Source organism: Uranotaenia lowii, chromosome 1 (assembly GCF_029784155.1).
Source record: "Uranotaenia lowii strain MFRU-FL chromosome 1, ASM2978415v1, whole genome shotgun sequence".
In the NCBI taxonomy this organism is placed as follows: domain Eukaryota; kingdom Metazoa; phylum Arthropoda; class Insecta; order Diptera; family Culicidae; genus Uranotaenia; species Uranotaenia lowii.
This window is the reverse complement of record NC_073691.1, coordinates 36,448,502-36,471,724: the sequence shown is the minus strand read 5'-3', so window position 1 is coordinate 36,471,724 and position 23,223 is coordinate 36,448,502. Positions and strand designations below refer to the sequence as shown.

Below are 23,223 nucleotides of genomic sequence, written 5' to 3'. Positions count from 1 at the left end.
TTCCGACTCTGGTAAACAAAATCAGAGCGACAGGAATAGCAGCAATTGGGAAGGCTTTTGTGAAGAGTATTTTTGGATGGGATGAAGAATATTCAGAAAATAAAAATTAGGATTTGAAAAGCTTTGGCAGAGAATGGAATGTAGATTTGAAATGAGGGATATTTGGGTTAGGGTTTCGCTTGAAACTACCGGCAACTCTCTTTGTCGTCTCAGCGGCTTCTGATTTTCGATTTCTCCCCGATCCAGACTTCCTGGCTTTCGACAAACGTTCTCCAAACACTTTCATTACATTTGTAACGGTTGGTTTGCTACTTTTAGCGATTTTGCCAGCTTTGCGTGCGAGTAGCTCGGATTTTCGCGATGCACGAGCAAAATTTTGATACGCTGCTCGTCTTCCAAGGATGGCATTTTGACAACTGAAGAGTGAATTCCAAAATCAAAATAGGAGCAATATTCTACACACACACACTTTTAAAATAAGGGGTGTTCAGGTTTTTTAAATGCAAATTTGAAAGAAATACGTCAAGTTGTAATTGACCAAATTTTGACCGTATCACCCTTTATCATTCATCTTCGATATCATACCCTATTTGGATAAAATACTTAGTCAGCAATCAACTGTCACTTCAACCCATAGTGCAGGTGAGCCTGATAACATATGTGTATTAACGCGGGGTAATTACAACATTTGCTCGGATATTTAATACAAAATTTGACAAAAGTTCAGTCCGGCCCGGTTATCCTGGTTTCATTGGAAGAAGCCTGAGTTTTCCCCGAATTTATCACTTTATTTGATAAAGCAAACAAAAAAAATGTGTTGTAATTTTTTTTTTATTTATGCGTCCACAATGAAATTTTATTAACAAGTTTTATCAAAATAATCATGAGAGCTTTTCTGAAAGCCTGAAATACGATTTCAAAACTGCTGATGAGTTATGATGAAAATATTTTTCCCATTTTTTTATTTTGTTTTGTGTTGAGTGATTACTGGGATTTGAACAAATATGCCCGGATATTGTCTGGATTTCAGATCGACAATTTTGAAACCAAATGCCAGGAATTTTCAAGTTTTTAGATAAAATAGCCCGGATTTGTTCGGCCCGAAAACGTTCTGAAAATTTCTGGCAACCGTAGTCTATCACGTATGGAAATTTTTTAAATTGGTCAGTTCTAGGTAAAATCGATCTTAGATTACTGCGAAACTAATAAACTTACGCGAAATCTTAAAGCTGGTTTTGAATTTATTTATTCTCTTTAATTTAATCCAGGAAACAGAACTTGACTTGATGTTTTTGGTTTAAGAGCTTTCGGGGGAATATGCACCTGCTAAGGGAAATGACCGAGTATGCAGAATAGATAAACTGAAACCCCGAATACAATGCATTAAGTTCTTCGTTTTTCTATCTGCTACCAACCTACTTATATTTTGTCTAAAAAAATATTTTTTATTGTTGAAACTATGAACGTTTGACGTTTTAAATCACTGGATTTAAAAGGTCCCCAGGCAGAAGATACTCCAAAACATAAGATAAAAGCGACTTGAAAACAACACAATGTTCACAGTGAAAACAAATTAATTCTGTTGGAATATATTCTTCAAAGTATAGCTAAAGGTATATGAAAATCAGAATTTTTCACACTTTTATTAATAAAAAAAAAGATTTTTTTTTTTAAATTTTGCCCATACATATTTAATATCGGTTCAACCAATTTTTTGCTGCCGATTGCGACAAATTTAGTGAACCGTTTTTATTTTCATTGCACGATTTTAACACGAATACGATCGAAAGTTGTAATTATAATGCATTTTAATGATAATTTAGGAATAAGCAATGAACAAAATCGATGCATCGTGTTGAAAATCGGTCTATACTCATGGAAAACTGTACTCCAAAATCTAGAATAAAACACGTGGTTTTAATTACATTTTTCCGAAAAGCACTTTGAGAGGAGTACGATTTGTCCAAAATTCGATGTGGGTATTTTGATCGGATATTTAATGGTAGGGGAGAGTGGGGTATCGTGGGCCATGGGGAAACGTGGGCCACTTTTAATATCTCTGATGTGTGTTGAGATAAAAATCTCAAACCAACTGTCATCGTCGTCGCTTTACGTGAGCATATATTGCTATATGTTGCTGACTGAAATACGCATCATATGCTTCTTTTATTTATCAAGCTAAAAAAAGTTAGAAAAATTTACTTTCATAATTAAAAAAACACCTGCTAATTTCATCGATAGGGAACCTAAAGTGCATAACAAAAATATGCTCATACGCGTATGATCTTAGTTTTGTCATGATCTTTCACGTGGAAAAGGAATTTTTGATGAAACATCAAAAAGTCACACAAACGCAACCAATTTGCAAACCATAGCTTGTGGGGAATCGTGGGCCACACATCTTGAACCACCTATATTTTTATGTTTATATACAAATTCAGAACTTAAAATACGTTTTTCCTATCTGTAAAGTTTTCTTATGCCAAATGAAGAGTTATGAAAATATTTTGTCCATCCTGTATAAGAAATTTTGCCAAAACGTTCGCGAGCCAGGTTTTGGAATCTTTGAGATCATACACAGCTCTCTTTTTTATTTCATCATCTGAAATTGCTTTAAAATAACGAAATGAATTAAGAAATCACAGTTTTGGTTCAACTCATAAACTTTGCATGTTATTTGGTCAATTTGGATTTGGTGGCCCACGATTCCCCACCATTTTTCAAAATCCAAAAAATATTGCTTTTTTTCAAACAGTCAGAATTTGGGAAAAATAACTTATTAAAAATTTAAAAAAAATGCCGTATGATACCTTGAAAATGTAGAAAACCATACCATTTTTTATTTTCATTTTATTTTTTATAATAAAGAAGTTATGGAACAACGAAAAAAGTGGCCCATGATTCCCCACTCTCCCATATATAAATTATCAGTTTAGCGTAAAACAACAATTTACAGCAGTTTTTCATCGATTGATTATTTCAATATATTCTTTGAACAACCATTAAAATCAGTGGTGAGGTTGTTATAAGTTAACACTTGTGTGAAAGACCTATTTCATTTACCTTAAAACGGGGTAACTTTGATCACCTGGGTAAATTTGACCAACAATAAACTTTTCCACATTATCATCAATTACTCAGTCTTTAGTTTGAATTTTTGAAAACTGTTTTCTATGATTAAAAACTTATAGATTGAGTCTCAAATAGGCGAAATTTGGTTTGTATTTGAAATTTTTTTGTGTTAGTAAAAAATCTAATTCCAAAATCTTAAAACATCTATTTTTCCAATTTTCGCAAACGAACAGCTTTTCTGATGAAACCAAAAAGCATTTAGAAGCAAACGGATTGTTTAATGTGAAAGAACAACTTTTTTTCTTTGTATACGAACAGTTATTGTGCTATTTTTATAGTCACTTGATATTTATAAAATGAGGACATTTTCCAAGAGTAAGTCCGTATTGGACAAATGTATAGGAACCCTATTAAATCGTTAATTTTGAAGAAAATATGAAAATGGAAATATTGGTAGAGCCTAGGGGAATGTGTCAAGGTAATATTTCATTTGTATTTTGAAGCTTCTTAAACTATTTAGCAATTATAATTATTTTTGCCCCAAAATGTAGGCAGCATCATAGTTCATTTTTCAATTATAAATATTTCTTTTAAATAAAACGTTCAAATCAAGGTTAAATTGATAAACAAGCATTTTTAAATATAATGAAGGTGTTTTGTATCATTTATGATCAAGAAAACTCGTTAAAATCGTCAGAATAAAGACTGATCAATGTCACCCCAAAACATCAAATTCTGAACAGAGACGAAAACGATTTTTAAATCGAATTTAAAGTACCGTAATCCGGGGTAATATTGATCACTTTTTTCAATATATTTCGAATATTTTTTCTGTTAAAAGGAATGTGGCATGTTTTATATTTTTGAAACCAGTACTCTACTTCTATGAACGTAAAACATGGATGCAGAAATTTATTGGATCTCTTTAAATTTGATTTAAAAATCGTTTTCGTCTCTGTTCAGAATTTGATACTTGATAGGGTTCCTGTCCATTTGTCCAATACGGGCTTACTTTTGGAAAAGATTCATATTTTTTAAATATCATAAATTTATCTTTAAATGATTATAAAAATAACACTGCAACTGTTCATATAAATAGAAAAAAAAAAAGTTGTTCTTTCACATTAATCAATCCGTTTGCTTCTAAATGCATTTTGGTATCATCAGGAGAGCTGTTTGTTTGCTGGCCTTCTAAAAATAGATATTTTAAGATTTTGAAATTAGATTTTTTACTAACAGGAAAAAAATCAAATACAAACCAAATTTTGCTTATTTGATACTCAATTTATAGGCTTTCAAACGTAGAAAACAGTTTTAAAAAATTCAAACTAGAGACTGAGTTATTGATGATATTGTGGAAAAGTTTATTGTTGGTCAAATTTACCCCGGTGATCAAAGTTACCCCGTTTTACGGTAGTCTTATATATTTCTGCAACCATGTTTTACGTTCATAGGAGTCCAGTACTGGTTTTAAGAATATGAAACATGCCACATTCCTCTTAACAGAAAAAATAATCGAAATATATTGAAAAAAAAAAAACAGATCAATCTTACCCCGGATTACGGTACTCACATTTTTCAGCATAAGTGATGAATAGCCACCATAAAATTTAATATGATTGTAAGTCTCGTTTCATTTGATATCTGGCAAATTTTTGAATTTAAATTATAGGTTATCGATTTCAAGAAAACATTTATGTATTCAATACTTTGCATATATTCTGAATTTATCAAAATTTTGTCGTTGGCGTTTTACCCATAAGGCATTTTTGGGTAGAATTACCCCACAACGCTTCAAAAAATAAAATTTTACAATTTTGGGAAATTTGAATTGATAAGAGCACAACCGTTTCTGACATCATTAAAAAAAATTTGAGTATTTTAAATTAAATATTTAGACTCATTTGAATTCCTAAAAAAATTAAAGACTGCGATACTATTTTATTAAGGGTTTTAAAAATATCTAAGATTTAATTTATTTTTTTTTATTTGGTAAAAATACCGATTTTGCAGGGACAGATAAAAAAGTGAAAAGTTAATTTCTACAACGTTTTCGTAAAAAGTTAAAATTACTTCTAGCTTTCGATGAAGTTAATCATTTAGTTTATTCCTTTATTTTCAAAATATTTGTGATGTTCTGTAGTTTTGTAAAATAGTGCACAAATTTATTCCGTGAATTTAATCCTTTTTTCAAAATGGTACCAAAAACAAAAGATGATAGAAATAAACTAAATGAATATTTGAATCAGTTCCCCAAAATAAGTCAAAATAAGCTCTTATACAGTGAGCGAAACAAGAATAGTACCATTATGTGTTTGCTTGTTGAAATTTGAAACTTTGGTATTCATCAAATTGTTGGATAGACTGTAGAATTAAAACGAAATGTACACACCTTCTTAAGAGGAAGAATGACTAAGCTGGTTAAAATTGTCTATAAATAAACAAAATAGAAAATAGAAATAGAAAATAGAAAATAGAAAAAAGAAAAGAAAAACACCTTCAAAATTTACTTCAATAACTTGTTTAAAAAATGTTCAACGGATAAATCAAGCATAAGCAAGTGGCGTTGAGGACCGAAAGTCTAAAAAAAAAGTGCTAAATAAGATAAGTACCACTTACGAATAAAAATCAAGATTTTTTCTTAAAATTTAGTATGCAAAAGTTAAAAATAATCCTCCTACGAACTATTTAAAAAGAAAACTGCGTTTTCAGGCATATCTTATATTTCAAAGGTTTAAAAATGTGTTTTAAGAGATTCCATCAAACTGATTAATTTCTTCATAAACATGTCGTGAAATGATGAAACAAACGTTATGGGTAAATATTCAATAAGAAAAAAAACAGGGCGATATTCAAAATTTTTTTTCTCGGTCAAAGAAACTAGTGACCTTGATGCAAATCTAATGATTTTGTTCAGTGATCTTGGAATGTCCAAGGCGTTCATGCGGCGCCTGGTACTTATTTCTTGACCAAAATCCTCCAGCACACCTTAACTAATTCCGGTTAGTCGAAAATTGGCCTAAGTTCCGTTTAGCAACAAGATAGTGCTGCCATCTACAACCTCTACTAGAAAAAATAATGTTTGACTTAATCAAAAACCAAAATTTTTATTACAAGCCTGTTTTTCGGATCCAAATTCAGCTTCCAATCTATCTTTTATCATAATTTGTCATTGTTCATGAAGAAATTGAGCAGTTTGATAAAGTATTACAGCTCAAATGTAAATGTAAATGTAAAGTGTCAGATTAAAATCTACAAACCCTTCAAAATTTTTTAAATAAATCTATTCCAATAGTTTGAAGAAACATTATTTTTCATTTCAAAACTTTGGATTTAAAGAAATACTGAACCTTGATTTTTGTAGAAAAACAAAAATGGTACTATTCTTATTTCGCCTTTCTTCATATTTTTGGTCCTCATTTATCGGTTGAAAAATTTGAAACAAATCGAAGAAGATAATTTTGGCAATTTTCAGTCATTCATATTTTAACATGCCAAACACCTAGTGATACTATTCTTGTTTCGCTGACTGTATTCATTGCTACTCGGGAAAAATGTGAATTTTGTTGACTTTAATATTTGGCCCAGATAATCGAAAGTAACAACTTAAAAAACCAATTGTGGTGCAAATATTTTTAATTGATGCGTCAAAATCGAAATTTTTTGAGCAAGTTTTATAAAAATAATTCATGAAAGGTTTTTTTAGAAAGTCCGAGTAAGACTTAAAATTTGCTGATCAATTTAGATAAAACAATTTTTTTCAAGTTTTTTTTTCTAAATTTTTATTGAGTAAATCCTGGGTTTCGACCAAATTTGCCCAGAAATGGTCCGGGTTTAGATCAAAAACCCGGATAAAATAACCCGGATTTGTCCGACCTGGATACGTGCTGAAATTTTTTTTGGATACCTTACGATAAGCTATATCTAAAGTTTTTATTTACAATTTTGAATCAAAATGTTGCAATTAAAGCTAAGTTCTTTTAGAAATGGGACAGTTACGGATGCGTGTATCTCAAAAACCTTTCGTTTGATCTAAATGCTTTCTATGAAGGAAATGAAGGTAATATTATGATAATTCATGAAAAAATTATTTATCGTTTTTTTGTAAGAATAAATACTACTTTATTCTTGGTACCACCCATCGGCCAGCGCACACTTTCTTCAGTCATGATATTGATCAGTTTTTCAAACTTATACTTCGTCTAAGCTGTAATTGAGGTGGCTACATCCTCCTCCTTCAATTTATGCTACTTTTCGGACCAATACTTCTCTTGTAAAAGAAAATGAGGGCAATTTTGTGGATACAGCTATTTAAAATTAACAAATTTGATTATTTTTGAGCCACTTTTCGAGCGGTTTTATTGGAATTTCTGCTGGAAAAATCTGGCAATAACGAGGTAAAACTATCATGAGATTGGACTTAAAGTATAATCGGTTAGTATAGATCGTAGGTTGCGAAATTTACATAAAAGATTATTCTTATAAGGCTTTGAAAAATAGTGAAAACTATAATATTTGTTTTGAAATTTGTTGTTTTTCTTCACAAGAGCAGAGCTTTGGCAAATACATACTTTAAAATACTCGGGACTTTGCCACGAGCAGACATGGTATAGGATTCAAACACTGGAATTTGTTTAAAATAGAGTATTTCCTTAGTTTTTTGTTCATCAGAAATCATCTGTCCCATAGCCTCGGAACCGGATATACAGCGTGCGAGCTTTGGAATTAACAAAAAATTGTTGATTGAGGTTAGGTTTGAATGACTCATTACCAGGCAACACTTTCAGCTTATCGGAGAAAAATTTTGTTTTGCAAATTTTGCTTATTGAAAATTAAAAATGCTGGTTTGAGACTTGACTTCCCTGATGACCCTTAGCCGAAGTTGCCGATCATATGCTTCTCTTCAATGCTTAATTTGAACTTTGTGAACATTTTTGACAGTATTTTCATACTTTTCCACCACTCACACACAGTTATTCTTTGAATAATCAACGGTTTTGTCAGCTATCAATTCGATAATGATGGATTTAGAATGAAACTGTGCAAAATGATTTTTTCCTTTTTCTCTTGCATCGTAAATATTTCAAAAGAGTGTTAATTTTAAATTTAAAAAAAAATAGGTCGGATAGTACTTTTTACAGGCAACAAAATGCTGTTAAAATTTTGAATGTCCAATAACCAGTAAACTAGCTATTAGCAAAAGAAAGTGTCCCATTTCTAAAAGATCTAAGCTTTAGTAATGCTTGCTTTAAGCACTGTTGATTTTTAGATGCTGTCAAAAGTGACCTTATTTCAAGCCAGTTTTAGCAAAGCTTTGATTTGAAAGATTTTTGCTAGTAATATTCAAATACATTTAATGTCTCAATAGCAAGACTTGGAATAATTTTGCTATCTAAAGCTCATTACCACACGATTGTGTCAGCGCCGAGTTCACGGAGGCGGATCCCATTGATTCTTTAAACACATTATACCAAAAATAAATTGTGAAAAGATTACAAGATTATTTATCCTCCCTGAAGAGATCTCGCCCAGTTGTATATATGGAAAGCCGTATCGCTTTTCGAGATTTTTTTTTCTTTTATTCCTTCACCGCGCTCGATTGAATCTGTAAACAGATTTGCAATATCTCCGTGAATCATTGCCATCCGCGCTTCCTTCCCAGGTTCGTCCTGGATCCTCCATCCAGCATCTGGTAATGAATGACGATGGCATAAACACACACATATCTTTCGACGAGGATTCTCCCAAAACAGCTCGATCACTTTTCGTCGTCGTCTTCAGCTCAACCGGGCGTTCAAGTTAGTGGAGAAGATTTGTTTTCCGGACCGCTCTGCTGGCTGCCGACTTTCGTTGTTGTTTATTTGAAGATGTTCGAGCAGCGAATTTATGGTCCATGGATTGGGACAGGTCCATGACCGGGGACCCATTTTTATTTTGGCGCGGCGCATCTGTGCCAATGAGGTGAGTGGGTGATGTTGGGTGACGATTGATGTTCGAACGTTCCGAGGTGGAAGGTTAACCAGCACAAATTTCATTCATCGGAATCGAGCGAAGTCTTCGCAAGGTTTAATTTCCAGAAGGTTCAGATTGTCCTAGTTTGAGCTTGACCTCGAAGTGACTTTTAATTTTGTGGAATGAATTACCACAGCAAAATTCTGTAAAAAACATCTATAAAAATCTATTTTGCAGTTTCATATTACAAGAAACTTGTCAACGTTATTGTGTTAAGCAAAGGACTTAGTCCCGAAAGTTGGCAAAAAACATCGAATAGATCGATTTGTTTTCTTGTGGTTTTTTGTTTTATGATCATCGTGATTCAGTTATATGGTTTCACCTGATACTTCCATTCATTAATGTCGGTGATGATGAACCATTTTTTTTTTTTTGCTCTATCCAGGAAGAATCAAATTTGTAATTCAATATTTGATTGAAATGAGGGAGGAAGAGAATGGTCCAACTTGTTATTATTTGTTTTCAGACAGATTAAGGAACCTTTTTGGTGCAAACAACGATTTAGACTAACGTGATCAACGAAAGCATAAATAGTTGGCCTGTCCAAGCATCCCTAAAAATAAAATCTTTCGTTAAAAAGAAAAATAAAACTAACAAAAAACTGTTGTAACAAAGCAAAAATTACGATATAAAAACTATTGATAATCACATAGTTTAGATGTTTTTGCTGAATGAAACCCACTCTTGTAGGTACATCGTTAAAACGAGCACACATTTCGCATCAGGTGGAAGTGAAAGGTTGAGAACCCTGAATAAAATTAATAAAAAAAAATCAAAACATGAATCATCCCATATTAACCCCACCATGATGGGTCCATCAACCATGGTAAAGAGATCATGTTACATACCTTACCAGCGATGCACGGTGGGTGCTTCCCAAACTTGGGATCAGATCGATCGGAAATCGATGAATGATGGCGCTCCATCTGAGCTTCAATGGTTTGGTGCTCGAAAGTGTAAATGGACGTTGCGAGGGCAAGCAGATGGCTATAAAAAAATTATTCACGACTTTTCAAAACTAGGTTGGTGCAGAACAAAAGACACAATAAGATTTTGTTGCTGGTTCATGAGGGATTTAAGCAAAACAACTTTTACCCTCAGAACTTTAATATTGTGACCCTTAAGTTTTTTTTAATTTAAAAATACCAACTTTATCAGTTTGGGATTATTATCAACTGTTGTTTAAAATATGTGAACCAAGCCAAAAATTAGAGGAAAAACAAGATGATAATGAAATAAGGTAAATTTTAAGAAGCAAATACATAATGAGGATTTAATCATTAATCTCCTACGCTGTCGATAAAAATTTTGCTAGATTTTACCTAACATGTTGATAGTAAAATAGAAAGAGAAAAAAGCGATATTCTCCATTATCTCAATTGGCAATATTAACTATCAACTAAAAAACTAATAAATGAAGCAAGAAATAAAATAATGATGATAAGTATAATTTTATTTTCAAAGCGTAAGTAACCAATTTGACAGTATTGATGTTATATTAATAGACTCATTCAAAGAACTCCTCATTTCGAAAACCGATTTTTGCGAAAATTTTTACACCATCAAAAGACTTTTTCTTGTGCTTCATTTTTCATCAAATGATATTCAGTAACTTTTTTTTATACAATTGAAAGGGTTACCGTTGAAATTAAAAAACTCAAAAAAAAAATTATTGCGAAATGATGTTAAAAAGCTATCTACTAGCTATCTACTTTTGAGCGTTGTTACCAGTGATGCCACATTTAAATCGGCATTTTCTAACTCAAAAGAATCATTTTTTGGTATGGAAATCCGAAAAATCGGTATTAAAATTAATTGGCATTTTGGGGTGATTAAAAATTGGTTTTCGGCAGTGATTCTGAAACCGTTATTTGAATTTTTTTTGAATCAACGCCTCAAAGTATTCAGTATGCTTGCTTTTTCCTGTTGTTTATATATTTTTGATTAGTTTTTAGAGTTCTTTTGAGGTGAATACTGTATTTTCGTCTCTACTATTTTTTTGAAAATTTTGGCTACTTTGGATTTTCAAAATTGAGGCATTAGATGTCAAAAATGGGGTGTAAGTGCATGAAAGCAAATTTCAAGAAAACATGCTTAAAGTTGTTGTATTTGACCATTTTTCTTGCGCATTTCAAAAAGTTTTATTTCTCTTCCGAATGTAAATTAATTTGAGGTATGTAAATAAATTTCTAAAAATCAAAAGAAATCACCAAATATAGTTTGAAACATGAAAAATTGTTTCGTATCATTAACTCAAATTCGATCTTTTTTGCACTTATACCCCTTTGGCTTTGAAGGCCTTAGTTGTAAAAAACAACATATTGAAATGTTTTTGTTGGTTTCTCAATTATAAAAAAAAAATACTCCTGGAGCTTACTTGTAATATTCTCAATCAAATAATTTCTTCAAGCTATCGATTAACACACGATTCCTTATGGGTGTGATCCTTATTGAATGTTCTTACATTTTCTTTTTTTTTATTTTGAAAACTCATGAACATTTAATCTCATAAGATAAACTTCCGCTGGCTATCTTGGTGCAATTATAAAAATTATAGAATATGTTATTGAAAACAACAATTTTACAAAATTCCAACGGATAGTTCGCCATTTATTCGTGGACTTCTCCTTAAACATACATCTATTTAAAAGAAAATGTGTCTTTCCTTTAAAATTTCAGTTATTCGATTAAAATATTGAAATACGTTCACTTATTATAAAAGCTTCAAGTGTTTCTTACTGAGCTAACCAAATATTATTTGGTCGTCATCAATTTAACAGAAAACCCAATATTTTTGATAGTCTTGCGTAGACTGAAATATATCTTATATTTTGTACCAAAATCTCAAAAATCTTATACAGTTTATACAGATTCTTGTTCAAAAATTTGCTCAAAAATCGGTATGAATACCGATAAATCGGTACATGTGGCATCGCTGGTTGTGACGTCATGAAAATTCTACTGTTTTTCAACTCATGATTCATTTCAATGTCACATATTGTCAAAATTGAAAGTCTCTTCAAATTTTTGAGATCAATTCTAAGCAATCTTAAGAATTAAAATCGATTCAGGAGGTTATAAGTTGCATCCGAGTAAAGAATGCGTTGTAACGTCAAGAAAATTGATGTCTTTTTTTTGAAAACGTTCAAGACTTTTCATGCAATCGTTTTAAAACAAATTCGATGGTATCTATATTTTAAAGATTAAGATTTTCTATCAAAAAAATTTAGCGGTCTTTCATACAATTTTTTTTTTTAATTTGAATAAAACTATCTTTAGTGTCGACTGCATAGAATTTTACGAGAAAATCCAAACCGAGTCTAGCATTCACACAAAATCTCGCAGAAGAGACTTTAAAATAATTTTTAAAATAAAACAAATTAAAATATGTATTTGCGCAAAGTTCCATCCCAAGCAACCAAAAGTCCCATAAAACGTTCTATGCAGCTCAAAATTTAAGTTCTTATGGATACTTTCAAGTTCCAAAACAAGTCTTAATGATCTTCTATTCAGCTTTCAGCGGCCTTTTAATTCAGCTTCCAAAAAATCGTAAAATGAGCAAAAAAAATCTCTCTCTATCTCAACTGCACCCTTGGCATCGGTTCATATCACCTTTTCTTGATTATTTACATGGTGCCGCCATGATGCCACGCACTGGATTCCAAACTCGACTAATTGCTCAATTGATTCTTTCCTATATTTCCTACATATATCGCATCAGAATGGTCACTCAATTACCAAATTTCTTATTGAAAAAAAACTTGCCTGGCTTGGGGATCGAACCCCGGCCCTCGTGGTGAGAATCGAACACGCTAACACTAGACCACGCCTAGATGTTGTTCTAACTGAAACTAAAATTTGATGTGGTGATTTGATTTTGAAAGCAACTCAATGCACTTTTTGTGACTTAGTAAATCCCGTTTTGAACATGTTTGTGCCCTTTATATGACATAGTAAATCCCGTTTTGAGCACTTTTGTGCACTTTATGTGACTTAAGTCCCATACAAAGTACATATTAATCACTTTTGCAGCTTTCAAGTTCACTAATGAGTACATATAGTTCCTTCATGGGAATTGGGCAAAATAAGTCACATACAACGTACATATTGATCACTTTTGCAGCTTTCAAGTTCATTAATGATTACATAAAGTTCACTTAAGGGAATTGGGCAGTTGATTCTCTTTGTCAGCCAATATGTAACTTTAAAGCCTTCATTAAACTAAATATGTGACTTTTGATTGCTTGGGATGAAAACTTTGGGCCAGGTCAGACAACGGAAAGATTATGTTACGAATGAATATTAAAAATTCAGTTTTCACCAATAGTTTTGGTCTTTATCATCCGATTTTTTTTTTACATTCGCGTTTTCTTAAAGCTTCAAATATGACAATATCTCATCTGAAGAACGCATTCCGATTAGAATTTTGATAAAACAGTAACTAAGCTTAAAAAAAGAGTTTTTAAGCGTCGACTACAATTCATGTTTTTTTTGTGTTTAATTGATTCTTCAGAAGCCAATTTTTAAATCCTCATATGATTTGTATCATTACGCTACTCAAAACGTTGATTAAGAATCAAATTTATGTCATAACTGAAGTTTCGTGAAGAACTATAATGAAAGTTCATGGGGTTTTCATGTGCCTTCTGAAATTTTTTTTTCTTAATTTCTTATAAATTTCAAGGTCATTGCGCAATCTCTTTCCGTGTTCCAATCATCCCAAATTTAGCATGGGACTTTGTGCTTAGCTTTGAATCAATTTAAGCTTGCAACTTGTGAGATTTTAATAATGCCTCATTTGGTCATGCTTGTGTCCGTTTATAAACTATCAATAGAACGAAGGCTTTTAAAATTTCCATTTTTTTTCTTTTGCAGTTAAACTAACTACAAATATAAAAAGGATTAGGAAACAAATTCAAATGCTTTTTTTAAGAGTAATTTTTCCAGTTTTTGTTCTATGTTCACGTGATCACACAAATATTTTTTATTTATAATATTTATTTCTGTAGCTAAAAAAACCTTGTTAAGTCACAAAACGGTTTAAAAACCGCGTTTCAAAAAAATAGCGTGTTGTCACGTAACGTCACAAAACTAAATTGCTGTAAAATAAATTGAAATAAAAATTTCAAAACATCGGAAACAGCGATTTGTTGGTTGTAATGAACTGATACTCAACAGAATTTTTCACAAAGTTTGGCTGTTGAGAAGAGTAGAAAAGTACGGTTTGATAAGAAAAAACTGCAAAGGGAAAAAAGTGGCACCTTGTGACGTCACCACATTTATTATTTATAATTCGATAACGATTCTTTCAATAAAAAAAAACTTTTTATTCCAAATTGTAGCGCTTTAAATTCTGAAATAAAGGGATTTTTTTTTTCAATGTGCTCAATATACCGAAAAATTTAAATACAATTAGCCAAAAAAATATTTTACTAACGTTGTGTCGTTAAGCTGGAATGGGTCAATTGATTTAATAAAAAAGGAACTTGCTTATAACGTTTTTTCCTTTTTTTTTTGAATATTCAATGCGAAGTTCTGTTTGGAAAATTAAAGAAGATGATTTTTAGCTGTAAAGCTGTTGCATCCATTAGCAAATTTTTAAATTATTTTAAAAAATAATAGAAATCTAGTCTAAACCGAGGTTGCCAAAAATAATTCGATGATATGATCAAAGCAAATTTGGATCGAATTCTGTTATGCTCTCTGCATGGGTTTGATTCAAAGTGAGGGGGGGGGGCGTTCGAAGTGGTCAGGAGAGCGGTGTGATCTTTTTAAAATTAGCATTTCCCCAAATACCGAAACAAAGTAAATTTTAAACTACGATCAAGTTCAAAGTAAATCAATGAAATGTCGCAACTAAACTGAACATCAAATTCATCCAGGTTTTAAGACTATTTTTTTGCCCCTGTATCTCAATCACAGACAACCCTTTTTAAATGTCAAATTATATACGAACGATATCAATGCGGGTTTCAACCAAGGTTGCCGAAAAAAATATGTGTTTTTGGAAAAAATCTGACTTTCTGTGATTTCTCCCAAAAATTGTCTAAAGGTTACCTGGAATACAATTTTCATTGGTTTCATCGAAAATTCATAAAAAATTGGGTCTATTAAATATTTTTTAGGGAAAAATCAATAAACATTACCAATCTTAACATACTTTCCTAGCTCAAGGTAAGAAACCTTTATTTTATATTGGCAAAAAAAAAATTAAAAATTGGAAATCCATATAAAATTCAAAAATTCTGTGAAATCAGTGAATATTTCAAAATTCTGTGTTCTGTGTCACAGACTCTGTGAGGAAAATTTACCCAAAGTTCTGTGGAATTACAATTTTTGCTGTGATTTCAGCTGATATTTTTTTCTGTAGCTGCGATGCACAATGGGAAAAATATCTTCCCTCCTACCCGAATAAAATTTATTTTATCATTTTATCTTATTACATCGTTTTTGATTTGCAAGTTTTATACATTTGCAATTAATAAACTTTTCGCTCAATACGGAATCAGATAATTTGCTAGAATAAAGTTATTACAGATCTTTGAGTAGTTTTCTATCGCGTGGATGTTTCTTGAATTGGTCTTCGATATGAGGACAATTTAGCACAAATAAGAATGATTTTTGATTGCCTCAATCAAACTTAAATACTGGAAAGAATTTGAAGATGCCGTTTAATCTGTTCAGTAGTGTCACGTAGGATGCGTTTTATAAAATTTGGCTAATATATGTTTTCGACATTTTCAACTTTGAAATAGACTTAAGTTAGAAAGTTATCATGTTTTATAAAAAAATAACATTCATTTTACAGTTTGTTGAAAATTAAATAAAATTTCTTTAACATCTTAAACCAATCTTATTTATTTCAAAACATGCTATAACTTCGATAATGTTTGGAACACTTTGACTATGTCCAAAATTAGGAACACACTGAAAAAAATGTTCCTTATCCTGATCAACGGCCTTGGCTTGGAAGTTAGAACGTATGTCTTCTAATCCAGAGGTCATGAGATCGAATCTTAATCATAACATACATTGTACTTCTTCTGGAGGCTGGCGCTCGATGTTTCAGATACAATGATTTTATTTATCGGAAATAAGTATCGCTAAACTAAACCAGAATTTTCATTTAACATTTCCAATTGTTCTGACATTCCCGAAACTGACTTTTGATTCTTATTTAAAAGATGTAAAGTATTAAAATTTTTCAGTTGACTTTATGTTAATTCAGAGAGATTGTACATGCATTGAGTCACAGAAAAAAAGTTTTTCAAACTAAAAAATAAATAGCAGCTACTTTAAATTCAGAGTATTGTTATCAAAAATTATCCCGAGTAACACCGATTATTTTATAAGACTCCCCAAGCCTCTTATGAAACCAAAACTAGGTCTACTAGCCTGCTAAAAACTTTATTTGTTACTTGGGATGGATTAAAATGAAAAACAATGTAGACATAACGTCTAGAACGCCTCAAACCCTATAAAGCGTCTGTCGGGTCAGTAAGTAATTAGAAAAACCTGTAGGTACTAAAAAAATTGCACCTTTTTATCTAAATTGATTGATAATGATATGTTTTCTTGTGTTCAGTTTTGATGCAATCTACCGAGTGGCTTTTGATATAGTTTTCAAACAAGAAGACGAAAAAACAGCAAAATAAGTTGTGCTCTGCCGACATCTCAAGCACTGATAGCCGCATTGTCCTCAAATCATAGAAAACTTTTCCTTTTTTCTGGGGTATGTAATCACGTAAACATAATATTTTTAGCTAATTATGCTCTAAAACTTTTTCGAGCAATAAAAAGTTATTCACGAAAGAAAATTGAGTATTTTATTCAAGTTCAGACCTAGATAATTTTCCAATATTTGATACAAATTAATTTCTTAAATGTTGATGCAAATGTAGCATCCAAAAGCTGGGTATAAAAAACCTGAATGAGAGTTTCCCTCATCTTACACAAAGAAGCCGCCAGTGAGTCGTGAGCAAGTGTTTTTCACTTTCCGGCATCTGAATTCTCACCGTGTTGTCACCTGTTCGTGTCACCTTTCTAACATAGCGCTCAGAGCATGTTCAAGTCTCTCCCGCAGAGGAGTCACTCACTCTCCCACGCTCTTCGGTTGCTTTGTTTTCGGCTTTCGGTCGGTCGCTCGGTTCGGTCACTCAGCAGCATAAAAGCCGAAAAGCAAACATACCGATTCTGATTCGATAAATACCTCGGCGAAAACAAAAACATTGTTCGTTCGTTCGATCCCATCCCAATTTCATTTGGGCAGGACAGGAAGAAAGAATTGCCAGTCGGTCGGTCGGTCGGTCGACACGACACGAAGCAGAAGTGGCGAGGGTTAGTGAAAGAGTTCGGTGCTCGATGCGATGTGAGCATATCCGAGATTGCTCTTCGACCGCCCGACCGCCCACCCTGTCAGTTTTATCGTTTCGCAGATAATAACGGCTGTTCGCCTTCCACTCCCTTTTCGTTTGTTCGTCCATCTCCGCCGAAATATGCTGGAATATATTCTTCATTCTTTTGCATGTTGCTTTCGCTCAATTGCTATCGCTGGAGGGGGTGGTCGGCAAATTGAGGCTGGTGGTGGTTTGTGTGCATTATTGGCTCCCGATCAAGGGGGTTCACATCCGGAGCGAGAGCATAAACGTTGCTGGAAAATGTTCTGACCAGTGTGCTCCGTCTCGTCACTCACCCGCTACCCTTTCTGTTCTCATTTGGTCCTTCGAGCCGGCTTCTCTATCGAAGGCGGCAGCATCCTTTGAAACTTCACGCAAATTTCCCTTTTCCGAAACCTGTAGCGCGCGTTCGACTCTCCCGAGTTTTTACCGTTGATGATGTTGATGCTGATTCTTCTGATGATGATGGTGATGATGCTGCTGCTAGGAGCCAGGAGATTGTGGCAGCAGCAGATGGTTTTGTGTCCCGAAAGTTGGAAAATACTGCACGGCACCACGGACGGGTTTTTCAGTCAGCATCCATCCAGCAGTCGACAGTGACCGTCGTCGTCGGAGTTCGTCCTTGCCGTCAACGATTGCACTTGTGCGAAATATTTATAGGCAGATTCGCAAACGAATAGTTGCGTCGCGTAGTTGGCCGTTCTTCGAGTGTTTCGGTTCGAGTAGAAGATAGCGATTGGAATCGGTGAATCTTCCCGTGCGTAGGTAGAGCAGACAGCCAGACAGTGGAAATTGTAGGCCGTGGACCGGTCTTCTTTCTTCGTCGTTGCGTGTCGTCGCGTGTTTATGAACTATATGTCTCTGTAGACAAAGTGTCGTCATCCGTCGCGGCCTGCTTGGTCGATGTCATTACCGGTTTCCGAGCGAGCGTTTTCTCATCTGTTATCCGGTCGTTTGTTTTGATCGTTTGTTTCGGGGTCGACCGCGTGGTTTCGACTGAAGCAGTGACAAAGCCGGTACCCAGGGAAAGAGGTGGAGGTGGCTTAAAGAAGAGGATTTAGCGCCCGAAACCCGGATTGGATAATGTGAAACATGTGTTGCTGGTTGCGTTCAATTTAGAATGATGTGATAATAGGATGATTGAGTGATGTCAGTTGGCTCTTTTAAGTACGGGGTTCCTAGCTGAATAGTGATGATGATGCCAAGGCAATCCACGTAATTCAGTGATTAATTGGTTGGTCTCGCGAGCTCGAGTGCTTTACCAGATTACATTATCCTTCTGTTGCTGTAACCTTACTTCTCCTGGGAATACCGGGACGCCCACGAAGGGACGCGGAGAGTGTATTAATTAAAATTCCATGTTCGTTTGGTGCGTCGATTACTTCCAATCCTCCGGCCTGGCCGTGTTTCGCCTCGATGTATGCAACAATAGCGATTAATTAAAATTTCATGTGAAAAACAGATTTTTGCGACCGCAGAACTGCAACGTGGGTAATTTGTGGAACATTGAAATCGACCATGTTGGCCGGAATCGTTCGTTGGGTCAGCCCTCTGCTCCTGCTGCTTCCACTAAAGGGAGCCTCAGCTTCCCCAGACGGGGGAGGCTATCTGAAAATGTTTCCGGTCCAATCCCAGTACGATCCTTGCTACGATGAGGACCGACCCCGAAGATGTGTCCCCGATTTTGTGAATGCTGCCTTCGGGATGCCAATGCGATGTGAGCATATCCGAGATTGCTCTTCGACCGCCCGACCGCCCACCCTGTCAGTTTTATCGTTTCGCAGATAATAACGGCTGTTCGCCTTCCACTCCCTTTTCGTTTGTTCGTCCATCTCCGCCGAAATATGCCGTGAATATAAAAAGTTATTCACGAAAGAAAATTGAGTATTTTATTCAAGTTCAGACCTAGATAATTTTCCAATATTTGATACAAATTAATTTCTTAAATGTTGATGCAAATGTAGCATCCAAAAGCTGGGTATAAAAAACCTGAATGAGAGTTTCCCTCATCTTACACAAAGAAGCCGCCAGTGAGTCGTGAGCAAGTGTTTTTCACTTTCCGGCATCTGAATTCTCACCGTGTTGTCACCTGTTCGTGTCACCTTTCTAACATAGCGCTCAGAGCATGTTCAAGTCTCTCCCGCAGAGGAGTCACTCACTCTCCCACGCTCTTCGGTTGCTTTGTTTTCGGCTTTCGGTCGGTCGCTCGGTTCGGTCACTCAGCAGCATAAAAGCCGAAAAGCAAACATACCGATTCTGATTCGATAAATACCTCGGCGAAAACAAAAACATTGTTCGTTCGTTCGATCCCATCCCAATTTCATTTGGGCAGGACAGGAAGAAAGAATTGCCAGTCGGTCGGTCGGTCGGTCGACACGACACGAAGCAGAAGTGGCGAGGGTTAGTGAAAGAGTTCGGTGCTCGATGCGATGTGAGCATATCCGAGATTGCTCTTCGACCGCCCGACCGCCCACCCTGTCAGTTTTATCGTTTCGCAGATAATAACGGCTGTTCGCCTTCCACTCCCTTTTCGTTTGTTCGTCCATCTCCGCCGAAATATGCTGGAATATATTCTTCATTCTTTTGCATGTTGCTTTCGCTCAATTGCTATCGCTGGAGGGGGTGGTCGGCAAATTGAGGCTGGTGGTGGTTTGTGTGCATTATTGGCTCCCGATCAAGGGGGTTCACATCCGGAGCGAGAGCATAAACGTTGCTGGAAAATGTTCTGACCAGTGTGCTCCGTCTCGTCACTCACCCGCTACCCTTTCTGTTCTCATTTGGTCCTTCGAGCCGGCTTCTCTATCGAAGGCGGCAGCATCCTTTGAAACTTCACGCAAATTTCCCTTTTCCGAAACCTGTAGCGCGCGTTCGACTCTCCCGAGTTTTTACCGTTGATGATGTTGATGCTGATTCTTCTGATGATGATGGTGATGATGCTGCTGCTAGGAGCCAGGAGATTGTGGCAGCAGCAGATGGTTTTGTGTCCCGAAAGTTGGAAAATACTGCACGGCACCACGGACGGGTTTTTCAGTCAGCATCCATCCAGCAGTCGACAGTGACCGTCGTCGTCGGAGTTCGTCCTTGCCGTCAACGATTGCACTTGTGCGAAATATTTATAGGCAGATTCGCAAACGAATAGTTGCGTCGCGTAGTTGGCCGTTCTTCGAGTGTTTCGGTTCGAGTAGAAGATAGCGATTGGAATCGGTGAATCTTCCCGTGCGTAGGTAGAGCAGACAGCCAGACAGTGGAAATTGTAGGCCGTGGACCGGTCTTCTTTCTTCGTCGTTGCGTGTCGTCGCGTGTTTATGAACTATATGTCTCTGTAGACAAAGTGTCGTCATCCGTCGCGGCCTGCTTGGTCGATGTCATTACCGGTTTCCGAGCGAGCGTTTTCTCATCTGTTATCCGGTCGTTTGTTTTGATCGTTTGTTTCGGGGTCGACCGCGTGGTTTCGACTGAAGCAGTGACAAAGCCGGTACCCAGGGAAAGAGGTGGAGGTGGCTTAAAGAAGAGGATTTAGCGCCCGAAACCCGGATTGGATAATGTGAAACATGTGTTGCTGGTTGCGTTCAATTTAGAATGATGTGATAATAGGATGATTGAGTGATGTCAGTTGGCTCTTTTAAGTACGGGGTTCCTAGCTGAATAGTGATGATGATGCCAAGGCAATCCACGTAATTCAGTGATTAATTGGTTGGTCTCGCGAGCTCGAGTGCTTTACCAGATTACATTATCCTTCTGTTGCTGTAACCTTACTTCTCCTGGGAATACCGGGACGCCCACGAAGGGACGCGGAGAGTGTATTAATTAAAATTCCATGTTCGTTTGGTGCGTCGATTACTTCCAATCCTCCGGCCTGGCCGTGTTTCGCCTCGATGTATGCAACAATAGCGATTAATTAAAATTTCATGTGAAAAACAGATTTTTGCGACCGCAGAACTGCAACGTGGGTAATTTGTGGAACATTGAAATCGACCATGTTGGCCGGAATCGTTCGTTGGGTCAGCCCTCTGCTCCTGCTGCTTCCACTAAAGGGAGCCTCAGCTTCCCCAGACGGGGGAGGCTATCTGAAAATGTTTCCGGTCCAATCCCAGTACGATCCTTGCTACGATGAGGACCGACCCCGAAGATGTGTCCCCGATTTTGTGAATGCTGCCTTCGGGATGCCAATCGTCGCATCTTCAACCTGTGGTCTGAAAGGCCCCGTCGAAGTTTGTGACAGCCAAGAACTTCGAGGACCTTGCCACCAATGTGATGACTCGATTCCTCGCAAACGATATCCCGCTTCAGCGCTCACCGATGTCAACAATTCCAATAACGTCACCTGCTGGAGGTCAGCTCCTATCCCAACTCCGACAGGCATGAACGACCCCCCAGACAACGTTACTCTAACCCTATCCCTCGGAAAAAAGTACGAACTTACCTACGTCAGTATGACCTTTTGCCCAGGAGCAGTAAAACCTGATTCCATGGCCATCTACAAAAGCGTAGACTTCGGCCGAACCTGGCAACCCTTCCAGTTCTACAGCTCCCAGTGTCGTCGGGTCTACGGAAGACCCAATCGAGCTACTATCACCAAAGCCAACGAACAGGAAGCCCGCTGCACCGATGCTCATAGACACATGGGCGAGTCCACCGGTATCCAAGGGTCCCGTATAGCCTTCAGCACCCTCGAAGGCAGACCCTCGGCATCCGACTTCGACTCCTCCCCGGTGCTCCAGGATTGGGTCACTGCCACCGATATCCGCATAGTCTTCCACCGACTACAAATGCCCCAAGAATCCATCGAAGACCTCCTCCTCCTCGGTTCCCCTCAAGTCCCTCTCTCCTTCCGCCTCAAGAAAGACCCCTTCACTTTCGATACCCTAGAAAACTCAAGTACAGACACCGAATCCTTCAACTACCAAAATCCATCTCCAACGCAACCAGTTTTAACCCTTACGCACCACTACGCAGTGTCGGACTTTGCCGTTGGGGGTCGTTGTAAGTGTAATGGACATGGTTCGCGGTGTGTTAGTGGAAGGGATGGGGAGCTGAGCTGCGATTGTAAGCATAATACAGCTGGGAGGGATTGTGAACGATGTAAGCCGTTCCACTTCGATCGGCCTTGGGGAAGGGCCAATGCGAGGGAGCCGAATGAATGCAAGAGTAAGTACCAATGGAAGAAAGTAAAAATTCACGAAGACTGTAATTTTTCTAATGGGGCAGTTTTGCTTTGTAAAAATAAAATGCAATATTCGAAAATTGATAAGTTAAATTAAAAAAACATTTAGTTACATAAATGATAAGACTTATTTTAGAAGAAAATTACGAGAATATAAACAAAAAATTAAAAAAAAAAAACACCTTGCGCTTACTTCTTTGCTTTTTTGCGATGAAGGCATTATTTCAGTATTGCATGAAGCCAACAGCTTGCATAAAGATCAATTGAAGGTTAAAGAAAGAATAACTTCAAAAGTGAAAATTGATAATATTTGTAATTTTCGTTTGCTTGAGTTCTTGAGTGTTAAAATTTGTTAATTTAAATTTTTGATGTTTGAATCAATTTCTCAATTTCAAATCATCTGGCTTTCCAAATAAACATAGAAAAAGGTTATAAGTTTCAGATGAACTCTAAAATGCACATGTTGTGCAGAAACAACACAAACATCATTCAAAGTATGTCGAAAACGTTAAAATATTAGTGAATTATTCATGAATAAAAATTGAGCGTTATTTTTTTATGTTTTTTTTTTGCTCAACG

At 35.7% G+C, this 23,223-nt stretch overlaps 2 protein-coding genes across 2 annotated transcripts in view; both read left to right on the top strand.

The window, feature by feature from the left end:
• The first annotated feature begins 16,932 nt into the window (after positions 1–16,932).
• Positions 16,933–20,935, top strand: LOC129749107 (uncharacterized). The gene is made up of 2 exons (XM_055743979.1): positions 16,933–19,197; positions 20,342–20,935. Exons 1-2 carry the CDS (start codon positions 18,999–19,001, stop codon positions 20,617–20,619), a joined length of 477 nt encoding a protein of 158 aa, XP_055599954.1. The 5' UTR covers positions 16,933–18,998; the 3' UTR covers positions 20,620–20,935.
• Positions 20,374–23,223, top strand: part of LOC129759207 (netrin-A-like) — a 157,950-nt gene continuing 155,100 nt past the window's right edge. Inside the window, exon 1 of the mRNA XM_055756618.1 lies at positions 20,374–22,628. Coding sequence (XP_055612593.1) covers positions 21,458–22,628 — 1,171 coding nt within the window. The 5' untranslated portion in view covers positions 20,374–21,457. The remainder of the gene's footprint in view (positions 22,629–23,223) is intronic.